General features: G+C 41.7%; 1 protein-coding gene across 2 annotated transcripts; it reads left to right on the top strand.

Moving 5' to 3' along the window:
- The first annotated feature begins 3,191 nt into the window (after positions 1-3,191).
- lingo4b (leucine rich repeat and Ig domain containing 4b) lies at positions 3,192-19,711 on the top strand. Of its 2 annotated transcripts, none has more exons than XM_028424693.1 (3): positions 3,192-3,374; positions 16,952-17,065; positions 17,147-19,711. In XM_028424693.1, exon 3 carries the CDS (start codon positions 17,159-17,161, stop codon positions 18,971-18,973), a length of 1,815 nt encoding a protein of 604 aa, XP_028280494.1. In that variant the 5' UTR covers positions 3,192-3,374; positions 16,952-17,065; positions 17,147-17,158; the 3' UTR covers positions 18,974-19,711. The 2 variants fall into 2 exon arrangements, with proteins under 2 accessions (XP_028280494.1, XP_028280493.1); XM_028424692.1 differs by lacking the exon at positions 3,192-3,374 and adding an exon at positions 14,811-14,896.
- The last annotated feature ends 1,708 nt before the right edge of the window (positions 19,712-21,419 follow it).

Genomic DNA, 21,419 nt, shown 5'->3' with positions numbered 1-21,419 from the left:
CATTTCAGTCCTGGGGGTACACTTGTTTTCATCATCATTACAGGTGTAGTATTTACATGTCTAGACCTTGAATACAAGACGACCCCATTTTCTTAGTGGTATTTCAAAGATACACTATCTTGTATTCATAACAACACGGTAAGTGTAGACAACTGGCCTGCATCTGTATGCTTCAGGTTTTCTTCACTTACTTCTTCAAAAAGTGTTCACCGCTGACGATGACAGACTTTTTTGTTCCGGCTGATGTTTTGAATCATTTACGTTCAGGGACCAGCTCGTACATTGCCACAACTTCTGTCACTCCTCTCCATCCATAATTAAGGCAGCGTAATGATTTTCTTTGAAGAGACACTGGCAAAAAGTGTGCGCTATTAACCGTCTCTCCTGAATAGCACACACTGAGAACACCGCATCCAGACTCGTCCTCATTGCGAGCATGTGTGTGCAGCGTGAGGTCCATGTTAAGCAGGTGAGCTTTCAGCCTGCAGTGTCGGGAGCTGTTGTTGTGACTGTGGAGTAAAGGTCAGGCCATGATGAGAAGGGAGTCATCAATTTGTCCTGTTTTTTAGAATAAACAACAGTTGTAAACAACTGAGTTTTCTGTCTGAAGTCTGCGATGACCCCTGTTTTTAAAAAGATAAATCCCTCTTAGGATGTGTGTGAACTGAGATGAACCGAACTCTAAAGCATAATGGGCCATTAATGTTTTAAAAGACTTTTTTCAGATTACATTTAAATGTATCACGAATTAACACAGGCGGTGGGTTTGTGTGGGAGTGATGGGAGGAGGAAGAGGACTAGGGCAGGAGGAGGAGGAGGAGGGGAGGGGTGGGGGGATGGGTGGGGGGTTTCCTCGCCTCTACTACAGGCTTGGAGCATACTCATCTTTATAGTATCCAGCTGTTGTTCAATCCAGAGATTTGGCTGACCCGTGCATATCTGCCCATCTCTCCCTCCAAGCTGTGATAGTAATGTACTATCCTGGAAATGCGCCAGCGCTCACTCTGTGCAGCGGATAAAAAAGAAAAGAAAAAAAAAATCATAAATCCCCTCAGAGCTGACAGCTTGGGGATTTTGCCACCCATATTATTATTATTATTATTATTTGCACATCTCCGGTGGAGATGTGTTCCAGTGGATGTGTTCTAACAGTTACTTTGTTGACTAAAAAAATGCTTTCATGTGCATCAACCTGAAGGCAGGGTGATGAAAGAAGATATCGTAGCTGAGTAAAAGCAGAAATGCCATGAGAATGTGTTTGTGATGAACTGGTCATCTTTCCTGTGTGTAGCATCCCAGCATCTCACTAAGTGTAAGTGTAAGTAAACTACAAGTACAAACTAAATAAAGTGAGCATAGTCTGGTTAGGTATCTACAGTATGGCATGATATCAATGTAAGACGATGATGACCACATTTGTCAACTATAAAATGTCTCTGCTTAGTGAATGGCTACGGTGGCCAAGAAGGTCTCATATCGGACAATGATGAGACTCACTACAGAGAGGAGATCCAGCACCTGACAGGATGGTGTTCAGACAACAACCTTGTCCTGAACACTAGCAAGACCAAGAAGGTCAATGTGGACTTTAGGAGATCCAGGAGGATGGAACACATCCCTCTCCTCATTCATGGGGAGGAGGTGGAGCAGGTGGACAACATTAAGTTCCTGGACATCCACATCACATCTGACCTGCCTTGGTCCCTGTACATGTCCCACCTGGTGAAGAAGGCCCAACAAAGGCTCTTCTTCCTCAGGACGCTCAAGAGGACTGGACTCTCCCCTCAGCTTCTGATGAACTTCTACAGAGACACAATAGAAAGCATCCTCTGTCTGGGTGCAACAGTGTGGTACAGGAGCTGCACTGCACAGGACAGGAAGGATATGGCCCGGGTGGTGAAGACAGCACAGGGAATTTTGGGGACTCCAGATACGACAGCCAGATTCAAAGGAGGGCTGGTCGTATAGCTGCAGACCCATGACATGTGTCCAACTGTGTGCCTAAGCCAAGAGCTGCTGAACAAGATTTTATTGTGCCTTGCATAGTGACAATAAAGATTATGGTTCTTGATTCTGAGTTTTTGGTTTCACTCACCTTGTCCTATTTAGAAGGTGAGCCTGTGTGGGGTTGTGTGCTTCCTACTGTGAAGCATGGAGGAGGAGGTGGGATGGTTGCTGATGACACTATTGGTGATTTAATCAAACTAAACTAATTACTATTACAGCCATTCTGCAGCAGCAGTACTCCAAACATACATTGAAGGCAATGTAAGGACTATTTGACCAAGAAGGGGACTGATACAGTACTGTGTCAGATTTTAACTTCATGTCTCAAAACAGTGATGGATGTTTTTTTTTAGTTTTTTTAGCTTAGTTGATAGTTTTTTCCATGTGAACGGGGCTATTCACTATAGAGAAGTGTGAAACCCTGCCTCTACACAACATAACTGATTGGGTCAAGAAAACCATTGAATAACGTTATGTGTATTAATATTAACAAAGTGTGTCAATAAAATATAAGAACATTGGTGTTTCACTTACAATCTCTGATTCTGGCTAGTAGCCCATACATATTAATAAAGTATGTTTTATTGATTTTTTACTGTGTACATAACAGAAAAGCGCTGCAATAATTAAAGCTTTAATTCTTGCTACTAAACACATAAAAATGGTTACATAAATGTTAGGAATGCAGGTTTTCTGATGGAATGTAGCGCAAAAAAAGACTTTCATAAAATAAGGATTCAGTTTGAAGTTGTTATTATTCAGAATGGTTTCAAATTTCACCTTCCAATTATAATATAATAAACAGACATATGGTTACATAAATATTCAAATTTGATCCGAGAGAATGTCAATGATTGATTGAAAGTTCTGAATATGTATTGCAGGCTATATGGAAAGTATTCTGCGTTACATTACACGTTACATGGGGGGATTTTACGCATTACGCCCCGACACATGGCGCGGATCCAGCTTTAAATCTGCAGGACTTTGATTCCAGCTGAGCGGAGAGGGATGGAGACGCGGAGGGCGCAGGAGCAATCAGCAGCAGCACCGCGGTCAGAGCGCTTCAGCAGCAGCAGCGGCAGCAGCTTCTTAACAGCATCACCGCGCTCAGCAAGACAGACAGAGTCGACCTAAATTATTTTAGTGGCGCAATTATCCGAAAACTCCCCGAGGTATATACGGCAGCAGTCGGCGGAGGAAATTAATGAAGAAGGAGGGCGAAGTAAATTGCGCGGAGACAGATGTTGGAAAAGTCTGTGAATTGTAGAGAAGAGAAGAGGACAGTACCGTCCTGAACAGAGATGCGGAAGATGAGGAGCGTTGAAGCTCTGTGGCGATGATTCCCTCTGAGAAAGCTTCAGCTGGTGAGTTTCAGTCTTTAGTTTTTTTGAAACAAAAAGTAGGATTTCGACACTTTTGACGCTGAAAGTCACTGTTTACTTTTAGCCATATTGATCCTCTTGTGTCACCATAATCCACATTTGATCTGCTGGTTGAGGATTTTTTATGGTCTTTTATTTAGAAATATATATATATATATATATAAAGATCAATACTTATTCATATTGATCATTCTTTGTATGTGTGACATTTCTACATTTTTTACAGCAGGTCTTTACAAGGACAAATCCTATTATAAAAAACAACTTTTATTGGGCAGCATTGAGTCTAAACACTGACCCATATTAATAGTATCATTCCTGTTGTTTTTATTTAATCGCCTAAAAGCATCTTTTTTTACAATATATGCCCTCACTATTTGCTCTAATGTTCGGCCTAGTTGTCTGTGTAAATCTCCCTCTCTTTTTTTGGGTTGTTTTTTGTGGAGTTACCCCATCCGTGGGAACAGTAATCCTCAGGATAGTTTGTTCCATAAACCTAAAAAAAAAAAAAACAGACGACTGTGTTTTAACTGCAGGATTACAGACAACTGCAGCCTCATTTCCCTCTGGGACAGAGCAAGGCCATGAGTTTGTGTGTGTGTGTGTGAGTAAGTGTGTGTGTGTTTGTGTTTAAAGACGCTTTAGGAACTCTGATCGAACTCAAAGCTGTTTGAATATCGCCTCACCTCTAGCCAGGATCAGCAATTTTATGGAAGCAGCAAAGAGGCGGCGGCAAACTCTTCTTCGTCCTTCTCCTCCCTGTCATAATGAGGACACACATCACATTGGTTATGGCTCCGGAGGAGCAGATCACCATCAAGGGAGAACCAAGGATTTGACACTTGGGATTCTGCCAAATGGGCAATTTAATCAGAGGGCATTTTATGCACAGGAAGTATGTCAGTCTCCTTGTTAGGGAATGATTTATCTGGACTGTTATATTGGGCAAGCCGCTCCAGACATCTTTTGATTTCAGCCTCGGGCAAAAGAAGTGTATGACAAGTCTTTAGCTGGTGTGATCGTCTGGTGGAAATATGCAGCTCGACCTTGAGGTGATTATGCGGTACGTTAGCTTGTATGCTAATGTGGCAGTTTGTCAGTTCATTGTTCTGGAAATGTATTTGCTAATCTGGAAACAAAAGGAAATAACCACAGCTGTGCAGTTAGGTACTAACAGTGTTGAGAGGTGTAGATTTAAATGACATTTCTCTCAGTGTTCCTTTTGCACTTCCTAAATATCACTCCATTCTGCGAGTTTGTTTTGAATGACATGATTTTACCTACGATGAGAATAAGGTTTCATTGTAAAACTAAATGGTTTTAATGTGTAAGAGTGCATTAAATTCAAACTAAGTGGAGACTTCAGCTCATGAAACATTTAAATACCTCATGGCACAGCTGTGCTGAAGTCTGGAGCAAAGTTAGAGCCACAGTTTTCCGCTGTCTTCATTGGGCAGCCAGTTGTGGTGGCATCTATATAGGTTGTGGCTATATATGATGAGACTTAGAAAAAACCCAATTAATCTATATATCTAAATATAGATTTTTTTGTTGTGCCACCTCCAAAGTAGCCACAGAGGTTCTTTGCAAAATGAAGCGAGCAAGCTCAGAAATAAAGTGGAAAAATGTCATGTTACCAGTCCGTCTCTGTCCCCCAAATGAGAGAGCTTATGTATTGGGTTTGTAATGTTGACTCTTTACCCTTGCTTGTGATATTGGACCAACCAACACTCTTTACATCTCATGTCCATCCCAGTTATCTGTCAGAAATGGATTGATATTTATCATATCATGGTAGCCAAACCCTGGAGCCTCCACAGTGGGAGTCTGGAGCAAAGTTACACCTACTATCTACGCCTTCACCTCTATTCGGCAGTCATTTGATACAAAAAGAGGTCATCTTTCTGGCACCCTCTTGTGGTTCCATCTATATGTGCATGTGTAGGCTGGATTGAAAAAAAAAACGATCAAAAAATGCCTAAGATAACTGACTGGTGCAAACATTGCCACCTAAGACTTGGCAGATAATGTCCTTGCCCCTCTAAGACTAGAAGGTCTCTACCCATATTCCCTCTTTTACCAGCACAACAACTTCTCATCAAGTTCATTCTCACTGGTACTCCATGAAAATTGTGCAGTTTTCGCCAGTATCCCTCTCTTAACATCCTTTCCGTTCCCCAATTGTCTGTCAGAACTGGATTATTATGCCACAGTTTTCCTGGGCGGTAGGGGCACGATATCCACTCTGGCTGCAGTATCCATGCTGGACAAGCAAGCCTTTACTTCCTCCAAATTGCTGCATGGTGCGCATTTTTTCTGTCATCTAAAAATTACCACTGTACCATCTTTTCCACCATCTTCTCTGGAGTTCTGGTGAACTCTCTTCACATGTACCCAAGGCCAAGGCCATATTACCCCAAAATTCTAACCATTGGGCCAAAAACGTGACCGATTACACTATTCATGTGTGAAGATGTGTTGCAGGACTTTTTGTGTCCTTTTGCTCCATCAGCAGCCTTTATGGACTGATTACTTCAGGGCCATGTCCAGATTTGTCATCCGGGAATCCAGCCAGAACGTAACCACATGTCAAAAAAACTATATAGATACAGTGCAAAGTCCTATGAGAAAAAGTGATGGCAGTGCATTTCACTACAGCTTTGAATTTCTTCCAACTGCAGCTTCTTGATATCAAGCTTAGCCAAAGATGGAGCTGTCTGGGAGAAGATGTATCTGAGCCAAGAACAATGCTTCCTCACTTCCACCCACAGGATTAACATCCTGTGAATTCTTCTTCTTCCTGTGAATTTTTCCACTTCTTCCACCGTACAGGATAAATTTCACATGGGATTTCACATGAAAACTTCTATCCAGGGCAGAATCAGTGTGTGCATAGCACTTTTGAAACCTGCTGTGCACACATAGGCTCTATTCAGGCCACATAGTCATCTGAAGCCCTTTTTTTGTAGATGAATAGAAAGATCAGATGTTTACTGCCACTGGAGAAATGAATATGAAATGCCCATGGCCCAGGGGTCTGTGTCAGCAGCAGCTTTGTGTTGTTTGGCCATGAAAAAAGAAGCATCTTAGGTTTCTTTCAAGCTGCCTGTTTTTTTATGTTGTGTTTCCTTACATCTCTCCATTCATTTATTTATGTATGAGCCATTAACTCTCTCTGCATTTAACTGGGTTAAGCCACATGAATGAGATCAGGAAGTGTTTTCATAGCAACTCCCTTGAACTGCTTCCATATAAAAGGTGACAGCGAAACAGAAGAAAATGAGAAAGACCATGTGTCGATGCAGCGGTCTGTGATTTGTGCGCTTCTTTACGACGTCCGTGTTCTTTATCTACTTTTATCCATAGATTATCTGTCAGTCGGTGTGAGTGAGCATGTGAAGTCTTTCTCCTTTATTGTAGGCTTTAAGGCTGATGAGGATTGATTTTCCTGTAACACTCTTTTTGGCGCTAAATTGTGAAGCAGTTGTGTGTTGTTGTTGTTGTTGTATTTTGCTTCATGCAAAAGAAGAAAATGCAACAGTTTAAAAAACATCATAATGTGTATGTTTATGTATGGATATGTATGTTTAAAATGACAGAAAAGAGCACACAGTCATTTGTCTCATACTTTAAAGAAAGAAAAGGAGGATTGCCTGAGACCCTTGGACTTTATTATTCTTTTATAGGGATAATACCTTATTATCCCTATTGACTGGAAATATTGACATGTACAGTACAACCCTTTAAAAATGAAGCCAAAACATTTGGATAGCCCCCTGCCTACTCTGTTAGTGAACATTAAAACTGAAAGTACTCTAGAAATTGATTTTTGCCATGGTTTATGGCTTGTTAGGTAGTTCTTAACTCACCGATCTGTGTTCAAGCGTGAGCATTTAATTATTGTTTACTAAAAAGGAGGAAGTAATCTCACGTCCAGTGGCCAAAGGAGCAACCAAACTACTGGCTTGAAAGGGAAAATGGGTGAATGTAGCTTCTCCAACTTTAATGCGCAATCTGGCTCTAAGACGGCAGAGAAGGCTCTTATTTGTATGGTGTTCAAGCAGATTACACAGTATTATTGTGCTTCCCACAAAAATCTCTTATTTTAGGGTTAATATTAGAATTTCTCTGTCAAGATCTTGTAATTATTCACACAAGTATTTCCATGACTTATTCTGAGTGCATTTTTTTCACGAATGGCCTCAAGGACAGGGTGCACAAAAGCGCTTCTTCACTTGAATGATTCATTGCATAGAGGGATCATAGAGGCAGTGCGGCACAGAAGGATTCTTCTGCTGAGCGTAATCATTGTGAACAGGAATAAATTCTTTACAGCTGGATGTCACAAGCTATGCACAAAAATCAGGAGGAAGGTGGACCATGCCCTGTAAACCATTAGAACATTAAATGAAAAAGAGGCCATTAATGGGCTGTATGTTCACTCGTAATTCTATCTACTCGTCTCCATTTTCTATACCCATTCAGCCAAGGTCATGGAGACTTTTCATGACGCCAGGAGCAGGGTAATCTCTGGAGAGATGGCCAGTTCTTTACATCACCTCCATCAGGAATTACTAAGAGAGTCATTCAAAGTAATTTATACAATGATGTCACCCAGCAGATGACTTAGAGAAGATGAGGAGAAGCAGTCATAGGACTGTGCCCTTTTTGTTGCCACAGTGATGCACGTCAGCATTGGCAGTTTATCAAAATGCTCCAAAAAAACCAATGCGTAAGCTGTTTTTGACAACAGGCTAAGTAGCAGGATGTTGTTACATCACCACAAAAACCTCTTTATGTCTTTTATGTTTTGGGCACTTGTTAAAATGAGACATCGCAGTCCTGTCTTAGTAAAGTAGGGCAACAAAAAATGAATACATTTAAGGAACCTCGCTGCCTCCTATTTGTAGCGTTTCCATGGTGACACAGTGATGGGTGACAGAAAGAAATAACAGACCTTTGGAATTACCTCAAAGACTCTCGAGCATCGTGTCAAAGACCACGGAATTTAGACTGTGATCTTGACAAGTTACAGCAGGCCTTGATCCATGTACATCTTTGTGTCTCGACAAACGTGTCTGCCTCTCTGTTGTTGTTGTTGCTTTTGTCCCATTCAGGCTCTGGTTGGAAACCAGGTGGGATTGTGGCCCAGCGGCCCACTCAGATTAGCATTGAAAGTGTGCCAAAGAGGAAAAGCTCCACCTGCATGCTTGTGATGGGAGATTAGGGAGTTGATAGCTTTTCTGTGAAATAGAAAAAAAAGATAATACAGTAGAGATTTTTTTCTATTTGTTTGCTTGTTTTCATGCTGTTAGCTTATGCTGTGGATTTACAGACCAATCAGGGTTTCAATGACTAGAATTTTTACTTTTGCTCTATTTTATTGTAATTCCTTCACTTTGTTTCTCTACTTCCAGTTTTCTGGTTGTGTAAGAAGCCGGAGCCCACACACGCATCACGTCAGACACCCTGAATTACTCAGTGTTTTATAATCAGTGTTTTACATATGACCTGTTCCAGGTTAAGAGCCCTCCCATCAGTCAAGCTCCCTTTTAATGCGTGACCTCCCATCATCTCTCTGATGTATGCTGATGGATCCATCATTTCTGTTAGCTGAGACGACCTAATTTGTCACTTCGCATAGGCGCAGCACTGAGACTAATTCCCTTCCCTCATTTATTTGTGCTATTATTAATATTGCAGACGGTGCACTTTGCACGACGTCTCGCAGACTCTTAACTATCTCCTTGTCATAATGAAGAATTACAACAGAGCCCACGTTTGGAACAAGACCGATGTGAGAGGATCTGTCACTGTGACCCACTTCCACAACCACGTAACCTTTGTGTAAATACACAAACCTAAACCACACGCAGTGCATGATCAGTAAATGGACCATTGAAATCAATGAAAGTGACTTGCATGCAGCAACAGGTTGGCACCGAAAGATTCACACGCACACACTTCGCTGTTTGTCATGAAGTCAGCGTTAACCATGTCAAAATATGCTAAATAAAACCCAGTGCATCTATTTTAATGTGTAGGCACTGAGGGAAATAATGAATATAATCCAATTTGTCACAAGCATACGCTTGCAGCCACACTTTTCTTTATCTCTGTTCCACATGCCAATTTCAAATGCAACCATGCAAGCGCGCTCTTATTTAAGTATTTCAAGGGTATTTACAACCTTGTTTTGATTACATTGAAATTGACCCCCACATATTTTGCAGAAATATCTGCAGACGAAGTTCTGTAGATTATGATATCGTTTTTTGTTTGTTTGTTTGTTTTACCTGCTGGGAAGTATTGAGAGAATCTACTTAGTCGAGGTGTAAAGATAAAGTGTGTTTTTGATTTTGTAGCTGTTTTGCATAATTTTCAAATGAATGTATGATTTTCCTATGAAGGATGCCTTTGTGGACGTTTCCCGTGGCAACAGATCGAGCCTACTGCAGAATCGACAGCATCTGTCTAATGTAGTTTATTTTCCTCATGGGAATGCAGTAGCATCGGTTGTCAATCTCCTTCACAGTCATCTGCCCCTTGGTTGCTGTTATTTGTGTAGTTTTAGCAGTTGGAGGCTAAATTTAACATTTTAAAGGAACATTTAAGTAAGTTCTTTTTCACTGTTACACAACAGCCTCATCGGGCACATGTGCAGCATGATCCAGGTGCGCCTGGTGGAATCTCTAGTGTGACTGGGAGTGAGTGTAGCATTCCATGAAAGTTTTAAGAATTATAGGATTATGTAGTAATCTGTGTGTTAAAAGACAACAACCAACAGGGTGGTGTTGTATTTCCAGGGGCCAGTACCAACAGATGCAGAGCAACAACTAGACTATTGTAGTATCAACAAAAGACATTCAAAATGGCATGCAATGGAGTAGATCAATCACTGTTGTTTTGCTACAAAATCTGGTTTGTCCACCACTTAAGCCATAATGTTCATGCAGCAATGTGATGTACAAGTTAACATCTGTGTGTAGGCCTTTTATTTTGAAAATTTTCTGTGTCTGACATTCTGCCAAAAAACATGTAGCTTGACCGAAGCTGACTGGAATCAGCCTGGAATAGAATTGTGACAGGCCATGAAGGCTAAAAGTGCTTCATGAGCCATTGCGAAAAATCTATTTATGTACACTGTTAAAAGAAATAAAGGGAACACTTAAAGAACACAATGTAACTCCAAGTCAGTCACTCTTCTGTGAAATCAACCTGTCCAGTTAGGATCAACACTGATTGTGAATCAGTTTCAGCTGCTGTTGTGCAAATGGAACAGACAACAGGTGGAAATGAGAGGCAGTTATCAAGACAACCCTATAAAGGAGAGCTTCTGCAGGTGCTGACCACAGACCATTTCTCTGCTCTCATCGGATTAAGATCATCAGACCCATGGTGAGACCATATGCTGGTGCAGTGGGCCCTGGGTTCCTTCTGATGCATGACCATGCTAGGCCTCATGTGGCTGAAGTGTGTCAGCAGTTCCTGCATGCTATGGACTGGCCTGTCCATTTCCCAGACCTGAATCCAATCCAGCACATCTGTGACATCATGTCTCATTCCATCCACCAACGCCACGTTGCACCACAAACTGTCCGGGAGTGGACTGATACTTTAATCCAGAGGCCACACACACGACTGAGCCTCATTCTAACTTGTCTTGAGGAATTTCCACTCAAGTTGGATCAGCCTGTAATGTGATTTTTTTTTTCATTTTGAGTTTGGTTTCCAAATCCAGAACTCCATGGGTTAATAATTTTGATTTACATTGATCATTTGTATGTTATTTTATTCTCAATGTATTCCACTAATGATGAATGAAGATTTTCAACTGGGATATTTCATTCATTGAGATCTAGGTGGTGCTATTTTAGTGTTCCCTTTTTGTTTTGAGCAGTGTTCATTAGGTTCAATTAAAACTACTTGGGGTCAAACAAACCCTTTTATACCTGTGCAGTCTGCCTCCTCCATGTTAGTGGTTGGGACATGGACCTAGCTAAAAACTGCTACTAGAGATGGTTTAAGGCTTGTTAAGTATCTTTTATCACGTTGATCCGGTTCAAGTGCTTTATGTGTTTGCATGTAATTCATTATAGTTGACTTAAAAGGAGTAGGTAATGTTGCAGTCAAGCTACACAAAAAAAGTTGACGATGATGCAGTTTAACCTTTAAATCTCTGTAGACAGTCTAGCTGCAAAATGGTGTCTTTCTCCAACATGGCAGTTTTACTTCAGCAGTTTAACAAGCACTGCTTATATGCACTACAAATAGTGCATCACAAGAGGGCGCTATATATGTCAATCATCTTGAAATTAACCACTACTGTTACAGGATATCGTTTTTTTTTATGTGGTTAAACACCTCTTTGCAGCTGTGTTTTTTGTAGTTGCACCCCCCCTTGCATTTTAGACAATTTGTGTTTTTTTATTGTTGTTGTTTTTGTTTTAATACATATGTAGCTCCTGACATGATGTTGTTTACAAGCTCTTTCCCAGACAAACCCAAAGGGGAAAGACCAGGGGCCTTGTGTTTTACTGCTATGCACCCGACAGCTGTTCCACCAGCAAACCTTTTAATATTTGCTGCTCGCATGCAGGAGGTCTCAGGGGCCGTCACATTGCAGCAGGTGCCAGAAAAAAAAAAACACACACACACACACACACACACATAGACACAATTCCACCACTACCGCAGTCCAACACACTTTTCAGCACACAGGGAAAAAACACACACACAGAAAGACACAGCCTCATGCTCTGTGATCTCCGCACTGTTGTTCTGTTCCAGCCGCTTTAATTGGGGATTTGAGCCAGGCTCTTGTCTTTCTCAGTGTGACGAGCTAAAAATAACTCTTTCGACAAGTGTCAGAAAACACAGCCTGGGCTCAGACTGCGCATTCTTTGTCAGGATGGGGCTGCTCGGCTCAGGGTTTCACACGCTCGGGGCATTCAGACTCAGAACAGAGATTGCCATCCTGTGGCCCAAGTGAGATATTCTTCCTGTTTTACACACCTGTTTGCAAAGCACCTTTTGGTTTCTAACTTCATACTGTCCATGTATAAGTGGGAAGAGAAGAACATGATAAGTTAAAACTTGCAGGATAGGAGGTTAATTAAAAGTCATAGCCGCTTCGTTGCTTCTGGCAGGGAAGATAATGACACGAGCTCCCTGTGTTGAGCGTGATCCGCAGTATGATCACATTAGTGGTGTGTATAAAAACACGATCACTATGCTCATTTGTAGTTAGAGAATCATGGCCACAGGGGGAGCATAAAGGAACACTGTGCGGCTGAATAATGACTAAATCTGTTCACTGAAGAAGGTCCTAATTTTAACACAGGGTGGCAACTGGCCACAGATTGATGTAAGGCGATAAGGGCCCAAGCTGAGAGGCTTGATGAGTTTTGTCTGATGACAGGGCGAACTGAGTCACACAGTAGGGGAACTTCAATTATTTCAAAACAATAATGCGACACTGGGAGTACACCCAAAAAGCCTCTGCTTGGACTCCTGTCTGAGTGGTTTGAGGTTGCGTCCCTTTGGCTTTGATATTGTTTGCATTTTGGCATCGGGAGACTTTATTAGGTAAGAGCTTGGCTTGGGGAGAGTGGATATTTTAGACTTATGCAAAAAGGTTTTTTGCAAAAAGGGACGTCAAACAGCAGCTCCACATTACTCAATCAGGCTCCGCAGGATCTGGCCAGACACTGGCGAAGTAAACAAATCCAAGAAGCAGCTCGATACAGTGATAAAGATTATGACTAAAAGCTGTTACGGTAATTGTATATTTTCATAACATATGGCTGGAGACAAGAAGAGAGTGCCAAAACCGCAAACCCTTCTGATAGACACTACGGGATCTTCATTTTTTTTTTATTGCGTTTTGAGGACTACACATATACTGTTCTTCAAAAGAATAATTACGATTAAATAATAATTAAGATTAAATTAAACACACCTAAAAGTTGAGTGCTTTCACTGCAATATGACATTATATTATTATACTTGATGCTATTTTCTATAGACTTAAAGGTCTGCTGTAGCTGTTGTTTTAACTATTCTTTTTTTAATACTGTGTTTGAAACCCTTTAATTGCATGTTTCTTTTGCTTTGTATGCTTAGTGTGCGGCAGTATGATTTAACTTGTTTCTAAATATGATAGTCTTAGCCTTGCATTGCCTTTCCATTGTGGTGATGTTTTACATGCAATTATTCGACAACCACAAGAGGGCGCATTAACGCCGGTTGTTTTAAATACAATATGACATGCCAGATGATTTGTAACCACAAACTGTACTGACAAACCTTTAAACAGAAGTGACAGAAAGTGAGGTTTTGAAGCCGAGGTGTGTCATTTTTAACATGGAAGTCTAGGAGGTCATGTGTAGGTCATGGAGCCAGCCGACAAGTGGCAATTTGAGGAAGTGCATTTTAGCACTCCCATGTTAGCTTCATTTGTCAGCACCACAGTCCACCTTGAATAGGGACTCGATTGGTGATTGGATGACACATGTATCCCATCTATCATCAGGTCAGACCTAAAAACTTGATTAGACCAAAAAATATATATATATATGTATACATATAAATTCCATTTGTAGTCTGCATGTTCCTGAAGTTGGAGTTGTTTTCTGCACATCAACAGCTCTATGATTGACTGCTGCTGTTGTCTGCACATCATAATAGCAACAACAAGCCACCCTACGTAATAGAAAAATAGTTAGCATAATTAACGCGGTAACACGACACCCATGTGACCACAGTCCACACGGGGCGAGAAATAGGTGACGAAATTACAAATGCATTCGTTCCCTCACTTTCTAATTTGATGGATGGGGTCAGTCCTGCCTGAGACTCTCGCGGGGGAGGGGGGCTTTGGGGAGTTGGGGTCGCAACCTTCGGCTGGACTCTCAGCTTTTTTAATGTTTGCAGGGAGGGATGCTGGTCCCCAATTGGCTGAATGAGGACAGCAACTGACAGCCCACCAGCCTGAGATATCACACACCTGCCAGTCTCTGTCTCTCACAAGTTAGCTCAGGGGAGGAGGAGGAGGAGTGTTGGGGCCAATACGTTTAAATTGTGGAGCTGGCTTATGTATTACACAACAAAGGAGATTGATACTAGATTGAAGTTGCAGATATAAACTTGCAAAAACCACAAAAAAATTACACAAAATTCAGAACTGAACTTCAGGTCTGTCTGTTGTGTCTTTCCACTCTGATATATTGGTCCTGGGAACACAAGTGTTGGGTTGTGAGTCAGCGCTCCCACAGCCAGCCAGACAGTCAGTCAGTGTAAGAGGCAAACAGGGATGAGACAAAGACTGTTTAGCTCTGGGACTGTTGGCAACTCTGCTGCTCAGAGGAGAAGCTGCAGCGAGGGCGGGTCCACTCTCTGAGCTGAGTCTGATGGTGAGGACTGAGAAGCTGCAGCTGCTGCAGGTTACGCTCAGTTCGGAGTGTGAAACAGCTTAAGTTTGTGCTATGTTGAGGAGCTTTGTGGTAAGTGGGAGCTGACTGTGTAGTTTGTTTTGTCACTTGCTGTGTGAAAAGTCTCAGCGGAGAATGAATACATAATTTACGACAAATTCTTTCACAGCAGTTTTTTTCTTTTTATTTCAGCGCTCGGTGTTTGACATCAGTGGAGTATGTTTCCCATCAGTTTGCTTTTACTTCTCACTCAATAACACTGCTGCTTGTTTAAAAATGATTGTTCATGATTTAGGATTAGGAGTAAGTTACTTATCATGTTTTTTAAATTTTTGTTAATTATTGTTAACAAAGTATTTGTTAACAAAGTATTTTACTGTAAAATGAAAAACTCTCTCAGCATACATACATTATTTTCTATGTTTGTTTTATGTTTGTGTTATTTTAAAACATATATAAGAATTTCTTTTTTTGAAATTTTTTATATCATTGTTTCATGATCAGAGCTTTTTTTTAGCCATGTTTACAATTTTATCATGGCCAACATAATGCAACTTAACCAGAAAATTCAAACTTTTCTTTTAGCTCCACAACCAATTTGATGCAAACAGTGCTGATTCCATTTTATTTTATTTTATTTTTATATCATCTTTTAAATTCTCTATACTCTTTAAAGAAACCCAGATTCCGACCCCTGAGCAGACACTTGAAGGCAAACAAAGGCAAGCAAAACTCTCTCCTACACTTTGAGCAGGACCCAGCTCATACATGGGCGGTCCTCCTGCTGACAACATCTAATGTATTCTTAAGTGCTCCAGTGCTACAGCATAGGCAGGTGCAGACAATAAACACTAGGTTGGTCAGAGAGGCCAGAGCACAGAAAGTTGTGGACTCAGCTGTTTGTTTTCTAATGCTTTGTGACTGAAGATATTTTTAGCACATTTGGTACTTCTGCTGTTGACTTGTAGTGTTGTGACACATTCTGTTGTGCTTCTTGCTTGTGTTGTATTTGTGTGTGACGCCATGAATGAAGATGCATTGATGTGTATACAGTGCGGCAGGGATTACAGCACTGAAGTTAGCATCTCATTGGTTCCCTGCACAAAAGGTCAATAGTTATTTCCCTTTTCCCTTTGCCTTTTGGATAATTGAAAAAAAATATTATTAACATCTAAGTATGGTTCTGTGAGATAATTTTTACAGATGATTGTCACTTTATTTATCACCTACTTTTTGTTGCCCCATTTAGCCATAGCGACCACCCTTTTAAGACGCATAGAAACGTAACAGTGATCATCAGTGAGGAGATTAAATCCTCTCCCTAAAGTTTTGTTGCATGATGGGATTATGACCCATCACATTATTACTGGTCTGTTTGTATATATTTGTGAGGACACTATTACCTCATCTCATCTGCGTTATTGTGCTTGACATAGTCTTCAAATGTCACGCACTGTTATATATTTAAAGCCGTTTTCTTTTCTGAAATCTATCAGTGTCCTCCTGTTGCTGGCTCACACTTCTGTGTGCCTAAATCCAGATGCACAACCCAGAGGGGGTGGGGGGGTGGGGGGGGGGCAGCAGAGCTCTCATCCCATAGAGGCCTCATGTGCTCATGAGGCTGAGCGCACTAATACTTTTTCTTTTTTTAGGCCAGATCATATGTGGACTCCCCCGGGGTGTTAAGTGCTGTTAATGGTACTTTTTCCAGTCTTTTGGAGTGGGGGGGATTTAGTCGAGATGTGGACTTATCAGCATTCACATCTGCTTCACTTTGGGAATGTGCTGCTATCCAAAATGTACATTTGCTCAAACATTAAATGAAACATTTATAGTGTTTTATGGAAAGGCCAGAGATTAATAGGACTCAGGACTATCGTCATTTAGCGTTCTTGTTCTCTTAATACAGCATAAGGTGGAGGACAAGAAAAGGTTTGTCTTCTGTTCATGCAGCGAGCTGCTGCAAAATGAATCATTTAATACCTGGGATGGGACAGCATGCTCAGAAAGTTGTATTCATGTTGGGTTTTAATCCATCTGGTAGAACAGTGGTTTGAGATGATGAGAAAGCTTCTTGTGTCTATTTTAAGAAAGGTGCGAACTTATGAAAATCTTTGTTCTCCCCAGGCCGCTCTGAGGGCATGTTGACAAAGAAGAACATCTCTGCAAAGGACCTAACTCAAGTCTGATTCCATCTGGACTGCCACTGGTTATGAAAATCTGCACTCCAAGATTTAAACGGTACAGAATGTTATCATTGTTAGAACTTGAAAAAAACAAAAAAACAACACTCTGACAGCTTACTCTGCATCTCTCTTTCAGGCAGGGGGTAAGATGTTTGTGGAGTCAGTCGTCCGATGGGGGGTGTGGAGCGTCCTGCTCCACTTTGGACTGGGTGCATCTGCAGGAGGGTGTCCTCCACGCTGTGTGTGTCGACCTGAGGCTAAAGAAGTGATCTGTGCTGGCAAACATTTAAATTCAGTCCCAGAGGGTTTTTCCAGTGATGCCAGGCGTTTGGATTTATCCCACAATAAGATTAAGACCGTGGGGCGCCGCCAGTTCTCTGGCCTCTCGCAACTTCAAGAGTTGGACCTCAGTGATAATGTAATCTCCATGATTGAGGTGGAGGCTTTCCAGGGCCTGCAGAATCTCAGAACTCTTCGGATTAAGAATAACCGCCTCAAGATCATCCCAGTTGGAGTGTTTTCTGGCTTGTCCAGTCTACGCTTTATGGACCTGAGCCAGAATGAGATTCTGGTTTTCCTGGACTACACCTTTAAAGAAACAGTGAACCTACAAACACTGGAAGCCGGAGAAAATGACTTGGTCTTCATCTCTCAGCGGGCTTTTTATGGCCTGCAGAATTTGCAGGAGCTCAATGTAGACCGCAGTAACCTGACGTCCATTCCCACTGAGGCGTTGTCCCAGCTCCAGAGCCTGACTCGTCTTCGCATGCTACGCCTCACAATTTCTTCACTGCCCAATAACGCTTTCCGGCGGCTCCACCGTCTGCGCAGCCTCCAAATTGCAAACTGGCCAGCACTGGACACACTGGCCGGCAACAGCCTGATTGGTCTTAATTTGACCTCCCTCGTCATCAGTAACTGCAACCTAAGTGTGATTCCTTACTCAGCACTACGACACCTGGTGTATCTGCGCTTCTTGGATCTCTCCTACAACCCCATCACTGTCATCCAAGGTAACCTGCTAGGGGACCTCCTGAGACTTCAGGAGTTACACCTCGCAGGGGCGAGCCTGCTACGAATAGAGCCAGGAGCCTTTAGGGGCCTGGCCTACTTTCGTATGCTTAATGTGACATTCAATCAGCTCACGACTTTGGAGGAAAGCGCCTTCCACTCAGTGGGGAACCTTCAGGTGCTGCGGTTAGATGGGAATCCCCTAGCATGTGACTGCCGGCTTCTCTGGGTGGTACGTCGCAGATTGCGCCTAAACTTTGATGGACATCAGCCTACCTGCTCCTCTCCTGATGCAGTAAGGCAGCGTGAATTCAGAGACTTTTCGGACAAAGAACTCCCAAGGCTGTTCACCTGCCGCCCTGCTCGCATCATGGACCGCAGGCCACAGGAGGCGAGAGTAGAGGAGGGCACTACGGTTCTCTTTTCCTGCAAGGCTGATGGAGATCCTTTACCATCCATCACCTGGATCTCATCACACAAGAATGTGGTTTCTCCAACAGGAAGGATCAGAGTTTTACAGAATGGGACTCTAGAAGTGCGCTTTGCCCAAGTTCAGGACAGTGGCGTGTACCAGTGCCTGGCAGGCAACGCAGCCGGTAATGACAGCCTGACTGTAGGACTGTATGTAAAGGGACTCCCTCGTAACCGAACCATCCCTTTCTTTGCAGAGGAGAACTGGGTAGAGCCTTCTAATTCCCAAGCTGCCAACTCTTCAGCTCAAATGGCCAAGCCGTATCCATTTGATGCAAAGACTCTGATCATCGCCACCACCATGGGCTTCCTGTCGTTCCTCAGCTCGGTGGCCATCTGTTTTGTCTTCATGTTTTTCTGGAGCCAGAGCAAAGGTCAGATCAAGCACACGGCAACCATCGACTTCGTTCCTCGCTCATCTATGGGCGGAGGAGGAGGCGAAGGAGGAGACGGTGGCAGGTTCACTATGAAACTCATTTAGAGGTGAAAAAGGATTGACTCTGAGTTCTTATCTGTAAAGGACACTCAAAGACAGAGATTTATAATTAAAAGGCCCCTAAAAGACAGGAAACGGGAGGAAATTTGTGCTGCTCCTCTTCTAATTATAGAGCCCAAAGTTGCATCTCAGCAACCACTAATGAACATCTCACGTTCCTGGAACAGAACAAAGTGAACAAAGGAGAAGTTGCTGTGCATTTGTTGTTTATTTTTATGTAGCATGTAATAAAAGTAAAAAAATGATTTGGAAAGGAACACATCTTTTTTTAAAAAAAAAAAACAAAACAAAAACACACCAGGTGCTTGTTAAAATCATCCAGGCTGCACTGATGTCCTCACTTTTATCTTGCCAAGTAGACATTTTGTCCTTCGTTATTTGTTATTTCTGTTGAGTTAGGGTTAGGGATGTAATTATAAAGCTTTTGATACATGCAATAAAGATGGAATAGACTAGCCAATATCTTTGATTCTGCATTTATGCTTATATCAATATTAGAGCTTTAGTAGTGTTTCAAGATGGCTGCACTGGAATCTGTAGGGACTGATAAGGTAACCATCATGTACATAGGAATGTATCCTTTCCCCCATTTTTAAATTTATTACATTATTATTATGACTTTTTTGTTCTATCAGACCCTTTTTTAAAAAAAATTATAATAATAAATCCTTTTTTTATTTTGTACCTAAACACAACACCGACAAATGTGTGCCTCAGTAACATTCTCACCACGGACAGAGAGAATGCTCACCTGGTCATTGTTATCTTGTAAATATTTAGGCCAAGGGCGTTTGTGCTCTGGGTTTTATTCTATTATTTTATCTACTAGTTTTGGGGATTAGTGTCACTCAAATGCGGCACTCCTGCTGTGTGTAAAGTTGTCACTCGCACAAATCCACGCTTTTATTATGAAGGAGGATGGACAGACACACACACACACACACACACTGTACAATGCTATCTTGTAAATGATTTTCATTTGTGTCATTAAATGCCTAAAACCTGCCTTGTTTCATGTGGAATATTTCATAAATTATAAGCTATCTCCTTTAGCTAGGATTATATTGTTGTGAAAATTGGCCGGAGGACAGACTTAAGGATTTAATCTTCATTGTGAGGTTTCAGTTTGAAACAAAAGAGTGACCCTTTGTAAGACAACACACAAGCTACAGCTGGCAGTTAGCCACACAAATGTACTTTTGTCTATGAAGACGGAGGATTATGCGCTTAGAATGCTACCGCTGCTCCCTGTGAGCCTCAGCGAATGATGATGAGCTGAAATAAACATTATATTTCAACTTGATGGTGATAAAAAGTAACAGTAAATCACTTTTATTTCACCAATAGAATTGCAGTGATATCGCTGGATGGTGAATCATTTCGTTCATCTCATGCAGTTGCCCAGAAATAACCCAGAAAAAAAAGAGAGGGAAAAAAAATGATAATCACGTGTACGAGCAGAGATTTAAACCCTTTTGGATTACCTCTGCATGTCTCAATCTGTTATATAGGTCTGTCTGGCGGGTGCTATCCTCCGGCCCGGCTTGTGTCTGCCATATTATCTATTTTAATATTTGCTCCCATTGGACAGAAAGCCAAAGAGTCAGATTAAAGTGCTGTTTGTAAGCCACTCCCACCCTCACGACTACCATCCATCGAGATCATCATGGTCTCTTCACAAACTGCTCTGTTCCTCTCTGTTCCTTTGCAGACGTTCAGGAACTTGATTATAACACATAACACAGTTTTACTCTGACTCGGTTTGAAATGTCTGGACAGAAGTGGTCTCTGAGCCCCAGCGAGGAGATGAGAGGTCCTTAAAAAATTCATCTCTGGCTGAATTGGGGGGTGGAGTCGGGGTGGGTATGATTCTACATATTCACACAGAAAAACAAGCTTCACATGGACGGCAGGCATTCCTGTTTGTACATGAAATTTCTAATGTCATTGAGGCAGTCGTGTTGATTGAGCACTAGGAAGCTGAAAAACAAAATCAAGCTTGTGACATAATGCAGTATTTAAACAACTTAATACAACTGATACCGTTGCATAGTTCAACTGTTTATCCTGCGGTCTTCCGATTAATGTTGATTTTCGCTCAGTGCTAAAACCACAAATTAAATGGATGTAACGAGTGTTGCCAATTTGTCTCAATTATCTTTAAGTGTTTTGTAACTAAATCACAGCCTGTAATGATCATCATGTGATGCCTTTTAGCCCGAGACACTCTGGATGAAAGAGAGAGAGAGTGAGAGAGAGAGAGAGATGGCTTCTTTGGCTGAGTGCAGATGCATGCTGGTGCACTTCAACTGCGGATAGTATCCAATTATTGATGTCTTGCATCTTCATTTGTATTTGTATATATCTTAATATATTTATATATAACATGCTATATCTTGAAATAACTTTGATATATTTCCATCCATCCATT

This window comes from Parambassis ranga, chromosome 16 (genome assembly GCF_900634625.1).
Source record: "Parambassis ranga chromosome 16, fParRan2.1, whole genome shotgun sequence".
NCBI lineage: Eukaryota > Metazoa > Chordata > Actinopteri > Ambassidae > Parambassis > Parambassis ranga.
This window is presented reverse-complemented; position numbering and strand designations above follow the sequence as displayed.